General features: G+C 34.9%; 1 protein-coding gene across 2 annotated transcripts in view; it reads left to right on the plus strand.

Moving 5' to 3' along the window:
* Nucleotides 1-19,285, plus strand: part of Vinc (vinculin) — a 148,834-nt gene that overhangs the window by 89,288 nt on the left and 40,261 nt on the right. The window contains exons 16-18 of one of the 2 annotated variants that reach the window (XM_085809507.1): nucleotides 496-587; nucleotides 2,892-2,994; nucleotides 4,546-4,653. In XM_085809507.1, coding sequence (XP_085665633.1) covers nucleotides 496-587; nucleotides 2,892-2,994; nucleotides 4,546-4,653 — 303 coding nt within the window. The remainder of the gene's footprint in view (nucleotides 1-495; nucleotides 588-2,891; nucleotides 2,995-4,545; nucleotides 4,654-19,285) is intronic. The other variant, XM_085809508.1, reaches the window with a different exon arrangement.

The following is a 19,285-nucleotide window of genomic DNA, read 5'->3' on the forward strand; positions in this document are numbered from 1 at the left end:
AAAAGGAAAAAATAATTTATTATATAGTTTAACGGGAACTGTAGATTAAAAAATGCTCTACAATTTATATCATTGAATAATAAAAAAAATGGGTGAATGAAATCTATTTCATTGCATTGTCAAAAGCGTAATTCATTTCCATATAAATTTATCAGAAATGCCTCATCTTTTTATTATGTGTGATATAAATTGTAGATGAATTCTGTAAAGAGAAATTTTTAATCTATTGTTCCCATTAAAATGTGTGATAAACTCTTATTTCCTTTTCATTCACCCTTTTTAATGATTTTTTAAATAAAAGCCTATTTAAAAAAAATTATGAATTTTTATTTTAATGTTCAGTTTTTTTTAAAGTAAATATGTTATCTTGTTTTAGATGTCTGAGTTATATTTGTTAGTCCTGTTCTGAAATTAAACTCATTTGATGAAATAAAGGTGTATTTTTAAAAGGCAATTAAAGTTTTGTTTTTAACGTTCAGTTTTTATTCTTAATAGCTGTAACACCCATGGTCCAAAATGCCAAAATGGTTGCTCTGAATATATCAGATCCTAAGGCTATTGCATGTTGGAAATCTAGTAATAAAGCAGTAAGATTCTTTACTTTTTATATTCAGTAATTTTTTTTTCATGAATTTTATCATTTAATGAGATTTTAGAAAAATTATTTCTCTTTGTATTATTATTTGAATTATTTCTCTGCTGTTATTACTAATATTGCATGCAAAATTGAGCCTCATTATTCAGTAATGTGATATTTATCTAGTGTCATTCTGATGCTTGGTTAAAACAGTAGAGTTTTTGCAGTATTAAGTTTTAAAAATGAATGGTATTATTCAATTCAGTTTCCTATAATTTTGTTTTCCTTTTTCAGTATAGGACATGCCGTAGTACCATTTTATGGAATTTTATCCTGCATTCATCTTTATTTTCCCCCTTTTCAGTAGTTCGAGTAGATTCAAATATCCAGGTTTCTGTTAAGGTTTTGTTTTGATATGTATTCCTAAAATATGAACACCAACGGTCATCTAGCATAAAAAATTTTCATTTTAAAGCAAAGTACTAAAATCCATCAACAGCATTTTTTATAATTACTATTTTATGCTGAATCTTGCTTGAATTAACATGGATCTGCAGTATTTTCCTAGTTAATTATCAGATTAAAATCCGGTGTGTTAGGTGGACAGGACATTAACTGGAATTCATTATTATACTCCTTGAACAATTCCATCACAACACAAGCCTTGTGACATGAAGCATTGACCTGCTAGAATATTCCATTTCCAGTTGGACAGATAATATGTAAGGGTGCAACTGGTCTCCTACAATGTTGATAAAGTCTGCAGCTTTCATGATCTGTTCTGTCACAATAAGGGAATTTCACAACATGAGAATGTCCCCCTCTAAAGCATATGCCAATGAGAAACCATAAATGGCACAGGAACGATACACATATAACGAAAATTGCCAGTGTAAAACATTTCCAAAGAAGAGCATTGTTAAAGACTGATGACGAGGGAAGAAAACTTTTATCGGAATTGCATGTTTTCAACGTGTGCAAATTTTCAAGATAGGATCATCTCCCATAACTTTGTAGTTTCATGGTGACCGTGATCCCCCGACCTCACTCCGACTTATTTTTGCTTCTGAGGTTACATCAAATCCACAAAATTGAAAGATTTCATAAAATATGAAGTTATGCAGATTTCTCTGATGTTATATTTCTTATTTTGTCAACACTCTCCTGCATGCAAGGTTGCATTATCATCTGTGAAGGTGGACACCTTGAAAACTGGTAATTCAAATAAAAGCTACCCCCTCGCCTTACTTGTGTTGTCTTTGGTCCTTTGCAAATGTTTTATGTTCTCAATTTTTATCATGCATGTATCATTCTAGTGCCATTTATGGTTTTTTATTAATGTGTTGATTGATTTGCATAGGGAAAAGAATGTTGCCATTCAAAAATTTCAAAATTTTTTCATTGTATACTCTATTGTTTTAAATTGTCAAAATCTTGAGCACATACCTTCACATAACAATATCTGAAATTTTATTTTGATTAGTTGAGTGGATAGGCTGCTAGGAATTAATATATTGATGAAGTATTTTTATGCCCACACTGTATATACACACATATATTTCATGAATGCGGATTGTATCCATTGCTGCTGATATGGTTGGAATCCAAATGAAAATGCCAGTTTATCCCATATGCATGGCAATATATCATGGGTGGCAGACAGCTTTGGTCTTACACCAGTAAAGATCCTAAAAATGAGTGAGGAGTGGAGGTACAAAGGCAGTATTCTTGGTAAACCCATAAAATGTTACATGAGATTTAAAATCTAAAATAGGATTTACATAATATCAAGATACCATATCTTATACATGTGCTGTTAGCCAGATTGGTGGCATGTTTTGGTTCATTTTCTCACAAATTTTTATTCAGATAATCTCGAAAATAGTTTTGTATAATATATAATTATTGAAAGAAGTAATAAATAATCATCATGCTTTTCATTCAGCTATGCGTAATTTAGTTACATCATCTTGGATTTGCACATGGTGTCCATGCTTTGGTCGCAAATATGGAGATATAAAATTTCCCCTAGTTTTTAACTTAGTTCTTTGGATTAGCATCAGTAAAATTTAAACAGAGACTGATACATGTAGGAATGATATGCAGATTAGTTCATGAAACCGAAAGACCGACGTATAAAACTCCGGAGAGCAGATTCAGGGAAAATAATATTTGGAAGCCCAGTTCATGCTATATATTGTTGAGGTCACTGGTTCATTTCAGTGTATAATTAAATGCTAATGGTTGGATATAACTAATATATCACTCACCTTAGGTGTTTTAGTTACTCAGCATTCTTTTTTATATGTTTCAGTTGATTACAGCAGTTGGGCAAGTCCATTTTGCTGTTCTGGTTTCTCCAGATGTACCTCCTGAAATTCCTCCTCCTCCTGATATGAGTGCATTGAATCTAAATGGTAAGTACTGGTTAATAATAACCCTCTCAAGTAGAGAAAGTCATCTTTTTAGAATGAAGAGTAATTCAAATGTATAATAATTTTAATTGAAAGAAAATATACAAATTAACAGGCTCAATGAAATCTCTCATTTCCTGTATGAGCACATTGTGAAAAAGGTTTCTTTGTGAAATGTAACTCTTTTAAATGCAAAGCTAGATTTTCAGAGTGTAAAACCTGGGAAAAGTATTTAGGAGAGCAAATCAAAAATTATCTACACTTTTTGTTCTACATTCTTTTGCATAGAAGTGGGGATTCAGTATAAATCATTTTTCTGTACAGTCACTTCTCATGTTAAGCACTTGGTCCATCCATCTGTAATGTTTTGTGTTCCCTCTCAAGTAGAAGTAGCTGCTTTTCCACATCTGTGGAAATTTGATAACCTTGCAAAGCATCCTTGAATGGCCCAAAGAGATAAATGTCAGAATTAGCAAGATCTTGTCTGGAGGCTGTTCCAGTACCTGAAACTTCAACTTGTTGACTGACTGAATGGTATGGTGAGTTATGTTCAGGTTGATGTTTTAATGAAACAGCAGACTTCAGTATTTGTTGCAAATTGCCAGTTATTGCTTGTTTTCCAGAATTACATCTTAATTCGCACTATAGAATGTAGTCCCATTTCCTGCGAATTAAGTATGTATCCTTTTGCTGAACTAAAAAAAAAGCTGCAACCTTTTTCAGTGCTGGTGAGTCTTAATTTTTTTAAAGAGGTGTGGGATATTTCCATGCCATATACTTGTGTTTTGATTCTAGCTCATAGTAGTGACCTCGTTTTATCAGCAGTGAATATTCTACTAAAAAATATATTGCTTTCCTAATTGAAGTGATCAAATAAGCATTGGTAGATGATAAGCTTTGAAATTTAGATGCCATGTGCATAATAGTGGGATGTTCTATACTAAATTTGAACATGAATAAAGTATTGAGTTGGTGTCTTATATTAGGTCTAAGTAGAGTTTAAGCAGTTGAAAACTATATTACCATTTAACAGCTTTTATCTTAATGACATGTAGGTGTTTCCTAAAGAATTTTTGCTTTTATTATTTTTATATATGCAATATAATGTATTTTTCTTAAAGAAAACTCAAGAAAAAAATTGAGTGAAGCATTTTCACTGAATTTGTGTTGTCAGGGACAAAATACACAAAATTATTTAATCTTCATAGTTCCATCACAAGTATTTTCCCAGCAGTATATCTGGCTAATTATCATTTGAGGTGTCTTATAGTTTTCACCTTGCATGATATAAATGAAAGCTAATTCCTTCTATAAAGGTTAAGTATTAAATGTGCGTAATGCCAAAGCAAATATGCTTGAATGTATTCCCAAAATTATTAGAATAAGACTAACGTAATTTCTACTAGTGTACTGTTAGTATTCATCAGTATAAAGTAAACTATCAGGAACAGAAGATTAGGTTTACATTTTGCATATTGTATATAAAATGATTTATTATAAAAAAGATGTAAAATTGAACATTAGGATCTGCTACATTATAGATTTTTTTAATAGAAAAGCTCCGTCAGCAAGAAGTTAATGTTCCAGATTTTGGGGAAATATTTAAAGTTGATACAAACGTGTTTGCGAGTGCCCCACCGTGTTCAATACCACCAAAACGAGGTACTTCTGAACATCCTGTGTGACACATACTAATTCCCCTTCATTTTTTAATTGACTTTTTTGCAAGTATATGTTATGATGCTGTTAGATATTGTTCACTTTTTCTAACATAATGGGATGCAAATAGGCAATTATATTAATTTTTTGTAATATTTCATGTGTACTAAAATTAGAAATATAGGCTGCTAGAAGATTAAAGTAAAAAAAAAAAAAAAAATTGATGTTTTTTGGTAGATGTAGTTGGAAATGTAAGTAGAGATTTTGGGCGAAGATAAATAGTACTATCGTGTTTTTATGTTTTTAAAATTGTGTCATGTACATTTAAATTTTGAAGAGACTGATAAAGGCTAATTTGCAAGATAAAGATAATGTGATTAAGTTTAGAGATGCCAACTATTACCAATTTTCTGTAATTATTACTCATTTCTGCCCTTTGTTACAGAATTTTGGATGTGACAAGAGCTGCTACAGATTGATTAAATATTGCTCATAAGTGTAATTGATGGTATATATAGGTATTTTAGTTAAGTATTATTGATAGGCATCTCTAGTTTTGAAATGGATAGTGAGATGTAAAGAAAAACATGTATATGGCAGTAGAATGGATCATTACAGTGTCTAAATATATGCATATGAATTTCTTTGACACTTTCCAAAATGTGCATTCCATCTGATGCTGGTTATGTGTATAATTTGGTGACTTTACTGTTTTCTGAGATGATATACATTCGTTATTGATTATGTACTGATGAAATAGAAGTTGTGTATTAAATATTGAAGGCTAAACTAGCTGCTGTAATAAAAAAAGGCATCCTCCTTTTCTGTCATAGCAACCTTGATGACCTTGTAAAAGCTATATTAATCATATGTAGTTTTGCATCATCTCTTATTCTCTTTCGGCTGCTTTCCAAGTGATTATTTATCACTTCTGCACAACTTTGTAAAGCAGAATTTTTTTCGGTGAAAAGATGATGTGTAAAAATTTTCCTGCTTTCCTTTCCACATTAAACTTCTATACATCTTTCCTCAAGAGCTGTGGCTGAAAGGAACAGAAACTCTCTTGTGTATGAAAAATTTACACTGGTTATCATAAATTAAGGGAAAATCACAAAAATAGTGATAACTCCTTCAAAAATAAGCCAAACTGTGTAAAATTTGAATATGTTGCCAAGTAAGAGTAGCTGAGTAAAACTGCGATATGCAAATTAGTGGCGCTGCTTTCGGAATACGTCATCTGCGAGGAGCATAAAAGTCCATGTTTAAGAGCAAGCCCACATATTTCACTGTGACAGTGACATCAGAAATCTGAGATAGCCAATTCATAACAATGACCTCCAGGCATCATTTGCCTGCAGAACTGCAATGGAGAGCCATTGGGAGACTAGAGGCAGGACAAAGTGAAACAGAAGTGGCCAGATGGCTAAATGTGAGTTCTTCTGTGGTTCATAGACTTTGGAGGCAATTTCAAACCACAGATTCGGCATCTAGGAGGTTCAGCCAAGGATGGCCAACTGCTACGACGAGCGCCGATGACCGATGTTTGACATTATGTCCACGCAGGAATAGAACCGCTAGTCTGACTCTTCTTAGATCCTCCCTGGCTACAGCCACCGGAAGGTTGGTGTCAACGTCAACTGTGCGTAGAAGGCTTCACGAAGATGGTCTGTATGCGAGGTGACCAGCCATTTGTGTGCCGCTCACGTCACACCATAGGAAGGACCGTTTTCAGTGGGCACGACAACATGTCCACTGGACACCTGATCAATGGAGGGCGGTTCTCTTTACGGATGAGTCCAGGTTTAGTCTAGGAAGCGATAGTAGGTGTTATTTGATATGGAGAGAACCTAGAACCCGTTATCATCCGTCAAACATCCGTGAAAGAGATGCATACGGAAGGGGCAGTGTCTGTGTTTGGGGTGGCATCTGCTTGAGTGGACGCACAGACCTCCATGTCTTTCCAAGGGGAACCGTGAATGCTCAAGATTTATAGAGATGACATCCTCGATGTTCATGTCCGCCCATGCACCGGGGCAGTAGGTGATGCTTTCCTGTTACAGGACGACAACGCAAGACCACACAGGGCTTGCATCGTAGATGATTATCTTCAACAGGAAACAATTATGCGCATGAAGTGGCCAGCTCGATCCCTGGACTTGAATCCTACCAAGCACGTTGGGATGCTTTAGGGAAACATCTAGCTGCTCTCAATCCGCCCCCTCAGACCCTTCTCGTGCTTGCAACTGCTTTGCAAGAGCAATGGCTCTCGCTTCCTATGGAACTGATAGACCGCATAATTGAAAACATCACACATCGCTGTATGTGCTGTATTGCTTCTAGAGGCAATCATATTCCATATTGAAGGTACTTTTCCTATAGCAAATCGACACCTTCGATTTGTTCATTTTATACATGTGCAAATTTCTATACTACCATATTTGTCTGGTAATTTCTTATGTATTGTATATTGTGGATAAGTTTCATTAAATTCTACATGTAACTTTTTCAGTAATTGAGATTTTTCCTTAATTTATGATAACCAGTGTATTTTAAAAAACTTTGTTTGTGGGAACACCTTGAAATTACTCTTGTGAAAGTATGTAAAGATGTATAAACCATGAAAGTATGTATCATGCGCAATTTCATAATATTCTTTTCCTGAAAGACAAAAATTTTACTTTTAAGGAATTGCGATGTGGAAGTAGTTTGAGTGTGTTTTATGTGTGAAGTTGAAATTGAGTAAAAAATTTTGAGTAAAATTGAGTAAAGTGCTATATATGCAAGCTACACTTATACAGCTTTTAAATGTACATTTGAGCTTCCCATTAGTGAACACCCATGGGAATAAGGTTAGGGCAGTGTTTGCCAAATGGGAGTGCATAGTGGTTTGGGTATTTCTTATTTTGGGTATCCAAGGATTTACAAACTGTTCATTAATGGAAGTTTGACTGTATGCATCATTTCTTCTCTGTTCTCGTTAACAGTAAACTATTTCATTAATACAGTGCATAACATTGGTTTATACATCATGGTTCATCCATCAGCGTCTCCTGATTTATTCATCAGTGTCTCCTGATTCCTTTGTTTTGTGTTAAAGAAAGGTCATAACATACTTGCATATGGTCATATTGCATGGTTTAAAAATCTCTGCCCTTATTTAATAATATAGGTTTAATTTATTGCATGTATTACGTTATTTATTGTTTAAGATGCATGGTAATTTTACCAGCTTACTACAGCTGTATATGCATCTCCCACCCCACCCTCCAAAATTTTATTTATTATTTAGAAGAAAGGAAGCCTTGAAGGCAAATATAGAGAAAGATTTATCAAGAGTGGTTAAAAAATATAACTCTGTGCTACTGTAGTATTTTTAAATGCATGGGTAATGTTTTGAGCTTGCTCTAGTATCGGAAGCATGTATATTATTTTTAAATTGATAATTGTGTATGTATTCATTTTGTCATCATTTGTGCTTATGTGAATTTGAATTATGTTTTTATATTGTTCTTTTCTGTTCAATAATGAATATGCTGTTATTATAAAGGTGTGGTGTATGTCTTTAAAAGTATATTTAAAATTATCTAAAATTTGTAATATATAAAGTCAAGTAGTAAAAAATATTATGTAATCACATTAAATATACATATCAGAGTTTTAGTGGCTGCTATTGATAAATAATTCATTGTTTTCTATTGCTACAGGTTGTTTATAATAGTTTTTCAAAACCAGTTAGTTTCTTTCATGCATAAAGGTTTCTAAATAGTGCAGGAATTTTTTATTCATTGTGATATTACTTTTATGTGTAATATCATGTGACGTGGTGGTAATTATTTGATATGCACTAAAATAATATTATATGTGGCATTTTTACATTTGAGTGAATAATCATGAAATTTTAGGGCTTAAATGAAAAGTCTTGAATAACTTAAAATTTTCTTTTAAGTCAGTTATAGACAAATATTCATGTAGATAGTTATCTCATATACATCAGCAAAGCTTTCATTAATGGACACAAAATGCACAAGGTCCAGCAAAATTTATGGTTTAAAATGTTAACATTTCTCTGATGGTTACAAAATTTTTTATGTTAATTTTACAGATATTATAGTATATCTAATACTAATAAATAGTTTCAGTAAACATTTATTTAAAGCTTAAATACATGTATTTATTATATTGAAAACAAATTGCGTTAGTTATATGATTAACATTACTTTGAAGCAAATGGTGTTAGTATTTTTTACTGGCATCTTCTGACTCTAAGGATTATGTTCCTTTCTGTCCCCCCCCACACTACTCACATTCATTTTTTTCTTTCTTTCTTTATTTCCCCCCTCAAGTATCTGTAGTGTGAAATTACATAAAGACTAAATTATAATCAGCTCCCAAATAACTGAGGCAGATTAACCAGGCAATTTAGTTTGTTTATTGCAGAATAAGGGTGATATGACTATCACAAACCACCAGACCAACTCAGTTCCTATGGAAAATCCAAAAAGGAACAGAAAATGCATGGTTTAACAGCGGTAAAGCAGAGGATGTCACAATATTGCAAATTGTGTATATCGACAGTGATGCATAATTTTATTGCTCATAATCTGAAATGTATAAGCATTGTTAAATCATCCATTAAAAACTAATTAAGTGTACAGCCGTTGATTTTCTGTTTCCTTTGATACCTATTAAAGTGCAAGAATAATATAAACAAAAGCGTGATTATTTGTGTATCGAAGAGTGTTTTTGTTTTGAATGCTGATTTAATTCACATAACAGTATGAACTTTTCCAAACCAGGCTGCTTACAAATACAGGTAAATAGTCAATAATATATTTTTGTTAATTCTAATTTGAGTTATTCTCTTTCCCATTTTATATTTATTATTTGCTTTCATATTAATAGTGATATTGCATTAACCATTGACATAGTCCCTTGTATTTCCATGTTAAATCAGTTTGCTATATAGTTCTATATTTTATGCTGTATATTTCTATATTCTATATATATCTTTATTTATTACATACAGAATTACTTGGTTCTTATGTCATATCATCAGATGTCTGTATATATCTTTACAGACTCACAGTCAAACTATTGCAGTTATGGTGCACAATTTTAGAAGTAGAACTAGTCTTCCTTATCATTTCTTTCTATGGGGTTTAACAAATTTTGATGAAGTTTGAGATTCAGCTAATTTTGCTGCAGTAGTTTTTTTGCAATAATTATGCATTTGTAAGCCTAAGGCATCATGGTGCTAAAAAACATAATTAGCCTTTAACAAAGTGTGAGAACATCATGGATGAATATATGATCATTGAGCTGTTGTTCAATGCAACATTGGACCCAGCCATGTAATGTTATACATTTGTAGCTAATAGCCTAAATTGTTGATTTCTTAAGAAACAGATTTGTTGGTGCATTCTTAGTGTGAAAAACAGAGACGTTGCAGTAAAAATGTGCCACGAGTATTTTGCTGTTAATTTCTGCGATTAGTTTTGAAAAATGTAATGGACTTCCTGAGATTTTGTGACTATCTAATCTTCCATAAATCATGTTGGATCATATCTTAATAATCAGGTTGGAGTAAATCTTTGGTTTTATGTTTATTCTCATTCTTTTATGATTACTGCTATAACTTCTGAATAATTCTTTATATTTAAATAACTAACTGTATTACCTATTAGTTAGCCATGTGTTTTGCTAAAGTTAGGGAATCCAGAAAAAGTAATTTTCAGGGTATCATAAAAGTTCATTTCAACTGTCTCTCAATACTAATAAATAGACTAGATGCGGAACAGTCCTTTTTCTATACATTTGCAGCTAATAGCCTAAATTGTTGATTTCTTAAGAAACAGATTTGTTGGTGCATTCTTAGTGTGAAAAACAGAGACATTGCAGTAAAAATGTGCCACGAGTATTTTGGTGTTAATTTCTGCGATTAGTTTTGAAAATTGTAATGGACTTCCTGAGATTTTGTGACTGTCTAATCTTCCATAAGTCATGTTGGATCCTATCTTAATAATCATGTTGGAATAAATCTTTGGATTTAAGTTTATTCTCATTCTTCTATGATTACTGCTATAACTTCTGAATAATTCTTTATATTTAAATAACTGTTTTACCTATTAGTTAGCCATGTGTTTTGCTAAAGTTAGGGAATCCAGAAAAAGTAATTTTCAGGCCATCATAAAAGTTCATTTCAACTGTCTCTCAATACTAATAAATATACCAGATGATGAACAGTCCTTTTTCTAAATATAAAAGTATGCTACTGAAGAGAAAAAGCTGTGTGTTAGCACTATGCATAATGAGGAAATATAAGGTTTAAAAAAGTTGCATCATGTTTCAGGGCAAGTAGTTTATATCAACAGGGTTTAAAGATTTGGGTATTATTATTTACCAATAAATAAGTGTATTTAATATTAGACAATGAATAAATTGTATTTAATAAGGTAGCTCGTTACTTTTGCGTTTTGCTGGCGCAAATCTCACCAAGCAGACTTTGTTGGCAACAACACACAGTATACACATAAAAAATTTTGACAAATGTTGGTTCTAAGAATTTTTTTTTTATTTTGAAAGGATAAACATTTTAATGTCGTTTAACCATCTCGCTGCGCATCGCGCAATTTCCGCATGCAACGTAAAATTAGCAAAATTTGCGCAATCCGCGTTTTCCGCAGAGATGAATTTTTGCCATCTATTTAACTGTGCAACCCACTCTTTCTCCATTCAAGGTTTCCTTTCGGCTTTTCTGTGATGTTTAATCATTTATTTAAATGTGGGCTAACAGATGGCATTAGTTGTCCACATTTCTGCCAAATATACAAGAATATGTATTGTAGCATTTTGCGTGCACTTTTCAGAGCTCAAAGATGTCTGGCAGGAAGCGTTTCACGAGTAATATAACCTATATTCCTGACAATATTTCGGACACGGATAGTAGTTCTGACTCTGATTTCAAGTATATTGAAGATAGTTATAGCGAAACTGATGAGAATTTCTCGGATTCCTCTGCAGATAGTGATGAATCTGAAAATTCAGTTTATATTAAAAACGCTTGACAGTGGTGCAAAATTGATATTCAAAATATTACATTATGCAAATATTTTCATTAGTATAAATGTTTTACCTGTGTATTTTGTAAAATAAATCATAATTTAACCAATATTAATTTTCAAAAATTTCCTTTTATATCATTATTCTTCAGTTTCAGTATTCTGACAAATTTTTTCTATGATCTAATTCTATATTGGGGAAAAAAAAAAAAAAAAAAAAAAAAAAAAAAAAAAAAAAAACCTCTTTTACAAAAAATTTTTGTATATTTTAACTCTAAACTAGTCTATGTAGATTTGAAATATGTAATAAAAAATATACGCAGTTTTTGAACCTATTTTGATAAAAAAGTATGCAGTGAGAAGGTTAAAATTTTGTAAAAAAGCCGCCAATAAATAAATACAAGAAATTTGTAAAAAGACATTAATTTAAGAATTTACTGTGCTTTCATGGTACAACATCTGATTTGCTGGTTCATATCACGTGACCCTAATCTCACTTAAACTGCGTTACAAAAATCTAATTCTCTCAGTAATTATCTACATTAATTTCAAGTTAGCACCACCTTTTTGTTGATTTTAACACTGCCTATGATTCAGTAAACAGAAAATATTTAATGGAAGCTATGAGAGAATTTGCAATATCTGAAAAACTTATAAATTTGGTCTCCATTACTCTTACTGAGACAAAACTTAGGGTTAAAATCCAGAATAATTTTTCTGAGCCTATTGTTTCAAATGGGCTCAGACAAGGTGATGCACTGGCCTGCTTGCTTTTTAACCTTGCCCTCCAAAAAAATCATAAAAGACTCCAACATTAATACTTGTGGAATCTTTAACAAGTCTGTTCAGATTTTTGCGTTTGCTGATGATATTGACATAGTTGCACGCACTCCTGAGTCACTTAGAGAGGCTTTTACATCTCTAGAGGCCGTAGCCAGCAAAATCCATCTAGCAATCAACCAAAATAAAACTAAATACATGCTATGTGGTTATAACAGCAGCCCCTATTTTGAAATTGGGAATTACAGATTTGAAACTGTTAATAATTTTAAATACGATCAGAAGGTTAATACTCTCAATGATTTAATGCCTGAGATCCGTAGTAGAGTCACAGATGCTAACAGATGTTTTTTTGGTCTCAAAAAATACTTGAAGTCTAACTTCACTAGCAGAAAAATGAAGATTTAATTCACAAAAGCTTAATTAGATCCATTCTTACATACTCTGCTGATATCTGGGCAATGACAGAAAAAGCTAAAAGTACCATTTCTGTCTTTGAAAGAAAAATTTTGAGAAGTATTTTTGGTGGCATAAAATGTAACAATATCTGGAGAAGACTAACTCTGAACTTTATAAATCCTGTAAAGAAATAGATATAGTAAAATATATAAGGATTCAGAGAACTAAATGGGAAGGACACCTGTGCAGAATGGATGAAAATCGAGTAACTAAAAAGATCAAAATCGCAATAACAATCTTGTAGTTAGCGTACATATGTTAAAACACTTAATCGATTTCGAGGCTAGCTAAAGGTCCCTCCTCATCAGGAGAACGAAATTACTAGAAAGGGGAAAAAACAAGAAAAATAAAGCATCAGCAAAGGAGTCTCAGAAACACGTGGTCGTAACCAGATTTTGAATCAGAGTTACACTGGCCACCTACTTTTACTGAGCCAGGCTCTCTGATGAAACATGTAACACATAGACTAAAACGCAAAGAAAATCAGCAAAGTAAAAAAATAGGGAGCGAGAACCAACTGCACCTTCACGCACCAAGTCTGAACCTCGAATAAAGTGAAAGCTTGGATTCTTGGATCTTATCATTACAGCTGGCATTAACTACAAAGAGTTCTAACCAGTATCCTGAAAATTCTAACCATTTAAACATTTGCTTGTTTTAAAGAAATCAAAGATGTACTTCTAGTACATCGTTGCACGAGGCGAAAGTTCAAAATGAGAGTTCATGAGTGTGTAAAATAAGAACGAAAGCTGTTCTTCGTCTTGCGCTACGCTGGCATGGAGGCAGTCAGAGGAGAAGTCATGTGATCGTAAGAAGGCACCTGGTTGGTCGACATCGAAATCAGCAAAGTTCATTAAAAGTTCTTAATTTAGCAATAAAAACACTTAATATGTAATCAATTTATGTATATTCCTTTAAAACATAGTCCATAGCGATGAGATTGACACTATTTACACAATGACACAGATGAGACAAGATGCACTATTTACACAATAATATTTAAATGAAAAACTTGAACTTGTAGGCATGGATTCTGAGAACCAATGTAGTACTCAGAGTACGAAACTGTTAAACAATTTTAAACATTTCATTTTTAAAAATTACGCTCAAACCTGCTGCTTCAATATTTTTGATAGAAATTAATTGTCCATTTAATTTTTGAACGTAAAGAGCATCTTTTAACATTATTTCAACACCATTCTTAGTTTTACTGCAAATATCACCAATTCCTTCCACTTCTGAAACCGCCAACTTAGACGCGCACTTAACATTTGAAGTCTTAGGCTTAATTGAGGTAAACCATTTCTTGTGAGAAGACATACGAGAAGTTGCACCAGAATCAATAATAAATTGATCATGCACAAGATTTCCAGCCATAAAAGATATTGCAGGGGATGCATACTTATTTGCATAATTTGAATTTGCCTGCTTTTTAGAATTATCAAAACATTCACCTTTGAAATGACCAGTTTCCCACAGTTATGACAGACGCAGTTCTTTTTTTCTACAAAATTTAACAGAATGTCCTTTTCTTTTACAATAAGTTGTAAGGATTATGTTAGTTTTATTAACAGTTAAATTTTAAGTTAAAGTTCCTTTCCTGTCAAATTCTTAACTTTAACTTACTACTTCCGGCCAGAACGTAGTTTTGGAATCTTGCTGAATATTTAATGAGGAGGAGCAGTATTTAAACCACAAAGTTACTTACTGAGTCAGAGAGAATCAGAGTTTCTGATTTACGCGCGTCTGCCTTTTTGGCCACTCTCTCTCTCAAAGCTGTTATCATGCTCGGCCATACTCAGGCCCTTGCTAAGCTTCGTAGTCAAATAAGTTAAGGGGCCAGCTCAATTTGAACCTTGATAGCTTTGGCTATACTTCTTTAGTTAATCTTAGTTTTAGTTTAATTTTTAGTCTTTTAAGTTCAAGTCCAAGTGCGGGCTTTGCTTGTACACTCCTAGGCGGAGTTTTGTTAAATCTTATTGGAATAATAAAGGGTTAGTTACTCTTCTATCTTGTTGTTTCTTGTCACCGAACTCAAGTGATTATTCGCTTATCAGTTCTTAGATTCTTCACTTCCAACATTAACTTAGAATTCCAAAGTGAGGAACTATACAAAGTACAAAACAATTCTTTACGAGCACTAATAAAAATAGAGTTGTCTGTATTTGGTTTAGAATACTTATTTTCACTTTTATAATCAAACATAAGAGATTCACAATCAATAAGTTTGCTTGTAAAAAAATCCAAACTCAAATTATTACTTATAAATCCTGTAAAGAAATAGATATAGTAAAATATATAAGGATTCAGAGAACTAAATGGGAAGGACACCTGTGCAGAATGGATGAAAATCGAGTAACTAAAAAGATCAAAATCGCAATAACAATCTTGTAGTTAGCGTACATATGTTAAAACACTTAATCGATTTCGAGGGTAGCTAAAGGTCCCTCCTCATCAGGAGAACGAAATTTTTGAAACGGTTGATTTTCTAGTGATGCCTTAACATTTTCATATTCCTTTGGCAAAGACATTAAAATGTAAATACTAACATCAAAGTCACTCAGATCCAGAGAAGCGTAGGCTACTAACCAAGCATAATATGCTGTCTCATTGACACATCTTTGGATTTTCTTATGGTAGCTAGACGTTTATGCATTAAAATTTGGCTCACTGCTCCTTTAGTGGTATACATAGCTTGTAGTTTCTTCCATATTTTACATGCCATGTCTTCACGTTGAAGAGAAGCAATAATATTATCACTTAGAAGTGCAAGTATTAAGGCATAAGCCTTTTTTGATTTCAAAACATCTGCAACTTTGTCCGCAGTTGCTTCTGTTTCCAAAAATGTATCCAATTCCTTTGCAGTAAATACTGCTTGAACTCTTCGACACAAAACAGTAAAGTTATTAACACGATCAAATGGTGCAACACCAAAAGCTTCTCTTTTACTTCCAGTTGAAAAAGCCATCATTCACAAAACACGAAAACAAAATGGCGCAGACGATAAATTATTACACTGGAATAGAAGGTTCAATTAGGGAAAATATCAGCGAATTCTAACTTTTGATGAACCACGCTCTGCTGTTACACATTGAAAATGCCGTGGTTTGCAAAACAAATATTTATTACTAAGTAATATGCAGAGATATACACAGATTTACATGCAAAGAAATACACTGACTACCAATAAGTATTTGGGCACCTCTGATAGAAAAGAAAAACTAACTTTATTCAAAATCAATAGCTGGTACAGCCTCCACGAGAGGTAATTACAGCGTGGACCCTCCAAGGCATACTTTCCACAAGTCTTTGTATGACAGCTAGTGGTATTTTCTTCCACTCAGCTTGGAGAAGACATAGAAGTTCCTTCACCGATTTTGCACGGGTAGTGCACCCCTGAATTTGGCAATGCAACTCGTCCCAGAGGTTCTCGATAGGGTTCAGGTCTGGACTCTGGGCAGGCCAGTCCATTCGATGAACTCCATTGGCACCATACCAAGCCTTGGTTAACATCGAAACATGACAACTGGCATTGTCGTCCTGAAAGTAACAGGGGTCCAACCCATAAAACTGCCACAACGTAGGAAGCACATTGTCATCCAAAATAGTGCAGTAGGCATTGAAGTTTAGCTTACCATGAATGGGGACCAAGGGTTCCAGCCCATACCAGGAGAAACACCCCCAGACCATAATTCCACCTCTGCCGAACTTGAATGTTAGCACTATGCATTCTGGCAGGAGATGTTTTCCAGGTAGACGCCAGACCCAGACCCTGCCATCCGAACGGTAAAGGGTGAACGTTGATTCGTCACTCCAAAGAACCCATTTCCACTGATCTACGGTCCAATTTCGATGTGCTTTGCACCACATTAACCAAGCAGCGCGGTTGGACTTTGTGATCAAAGGCTTATGAGCAGCAGCACGCCCATGAAAACCAAGCAGATGTGCTTCCTTACAGATGGTATTCATTGAAACAATACTCCCGGATGCCTCTTGAAACTCCTCGCGGATGACGGCCATCAGTTGGGTGGGGTTCTTCCGAATTTCTCTGGATAGCACTCGTCAGTCTCTATCTCCCTCCCTCAGGGGGCTCACTTTTGTGAGTACGGGTGTGGCAATCCCGAGGTACCCTAGCCCTTCAGGGGATCATCTTCTTGATGAGACGGGTGTCACGATCCTGGAGCCCCAGTGATCCATCCTCTCTTCCGTCTCCTCTCCTCTTGGCTGGAACTTTTCCCTTCCCTTCTCCCTTGTGGTTTCTCTCTACGGAGTTTGGGGCTCGTCACGAGAGGCTGGATCAGACCTTGTTTCTAGTTTTCGAGTGGCAAGAAAACTGCCCACGTGTTTGCCGTGCGTGGAGACCCGTGTCGCTGGAAAGGAGGGTCCTGGTAGTTGAGGGGCGAGGTACTGTCCCCAACACACTGCTTTGGCCTCTGCTTCAGCTAAACGGGAGGCACCTTAGTCGTCCTCATGGGTGTCAATCGGCTGGTTACTAGTCCTTGTGTCAGTGGCTTGGGGTCAAGCTCTCGGAGTACCTGCTTTCGGGAAAGCCGACTGTGGGGCTTCGGTTTGCGTATAGGTCCGGCTAGCCCTAACACAGGAATCTGTGTTCCCTTGTTGGGCTCCGTGGTGGGCGGGGCCGTCGGACCCGAATCTTATATTTTTCAATCATGGCTTCCCTTTTTATTTAAAAAAAACCCGAATCAAATGATACCAACAGAGATATAGAAATTGTCGACAAATCTATTAACAAGAAGATCCGTGCTGATGAAAATACCAAAGATATTGAAGTTAGTGACAAATCCATTACAAAGAAGATCCATACCGATGCAAATGCCAAAGAATCTGCTGATTGTCCGTGCTTTGTTGTTGTTTCCAGTGCCTCTGGAGAATTGCAAAAGATGTCTCCTTTCCTGGTCAGCAAATACATTCATTCCTGCGTAGGTGAGCCAAGGAACATAAAGCGTCTCCGTTCTAGAGACTTGCTCATTGATACCCTTTTGGCCACCCAGTCTGCTTCACTTTTACGTCAAACCAAATTTGGACAAGTAACTATAACAGTGTCAGCACACAAAACACTTAACACCTGTAGAGGCGTGATCTCGGAGATCGACCTTCTGTGTGTTTCAGAAGAAGAGTTCGTCTCCGAGTTAGCTGACCAAAATATTTGTGGTGCTAGGCGGATCAAGATGCGAAAGGAAGGTCAGTTGATTGACATGAAACACGTGATCCTGACCTTCAAATTGCCTGATCTGCCGAAGAATATAAAGGCTGGGTATCTTAACTGTCCCGTAATACCATATATTCCCAACCCAATGAGATGCTTCCAATGCCAACGGTTTGGTCACTCTAAGACATCCTGTCGTGGCACCCTTACATGCGCCAGATGCTCGTTGGTTGGCCACGATAGTGATAATTGCACTGCTGCGCCATTGTGTGTTAACTGCAAGGGTGATCACCCAGCATTTTCTCGCTCTTGTCCAAAATGGAAATCTGAAAAGGAAGTTCAGACCATAAAAGTTTCTAGGAACATTTCATATGCCGAAGCCAGGAGCAAGTTCGAAGCACACAGCCTCAATCAAACAAATCATATGCCAGCGCCGTTAAATCAACACGCACTATAGCCACCCAAACTTCCCTAAGTACACAGACTCAACCAAATAAAACCCTGCAAACAAGAAAGAGGAAAATACAACACATATCGTACAAAATAAAGAAATAGCTATCCCAAGCAAACCCAAAACTGTGCCTCCAAAAATAGTAACAAAAAATAGAAGCCACAGCAATAGTTCTGTAGATTGTTCGAATTCTGAATCTCTAGATTCAGACAGTATGGAAGTGGAGGATGGATTGGAAATTCCTGAACATCTGCTCCCGCGCAAAACTAAAAAGGAACACAGGAAGAACAAACATCAATTATAATGGCCACCCTCGTCTCATGGAACTGTCGCGGTTTCCACCGAAATTTCCTTGACATCAAAGCTCTGATCAGTACTTATCATCCTGTGTGCTTCGCAATACAAGAGACAAATCTGAAACCAGATCAACATGCAAAACTTTGGAGATTTTCTCTCGTCAGGAAGGATAACCTTGCAGGTGAGCGTGCCAGTGGAGGTGTATGTCTCCTCACCTCACTGGACTATCCCTCAAGTTCCTTTCCTTTGACGACTTCTCTCCAAGTTGTCGCTGTACAAGTAAACTTTCATATTGTAGTTTCAGTCATTTCTCTTTATTTGCCTCCTAATGAGCACATTGATCAGCAAGATTTAAATGATCTTTTAGAGCAGCTGCCTGAACCTTTCATAATAGGAGATTTTAACGGCCATAGTCCGCTCTGG

The sequence above is a fragment of the Stegodyphus dumicola genome, chromosome X2 (genome assembly GCF_044657685.1).
Source record: "Stegodyphus dumicola isolate Sdum_Otavi_A_Nest chromosome X2, ASM4465768v1".
In the NCBI taxonomy this organism is placed as follows: Eukaryota; Metazoa; Arthropoda; class Arachnida; order Araneae; family Eresidae; genus Stegodyphus; species Stegodyphus dumicola.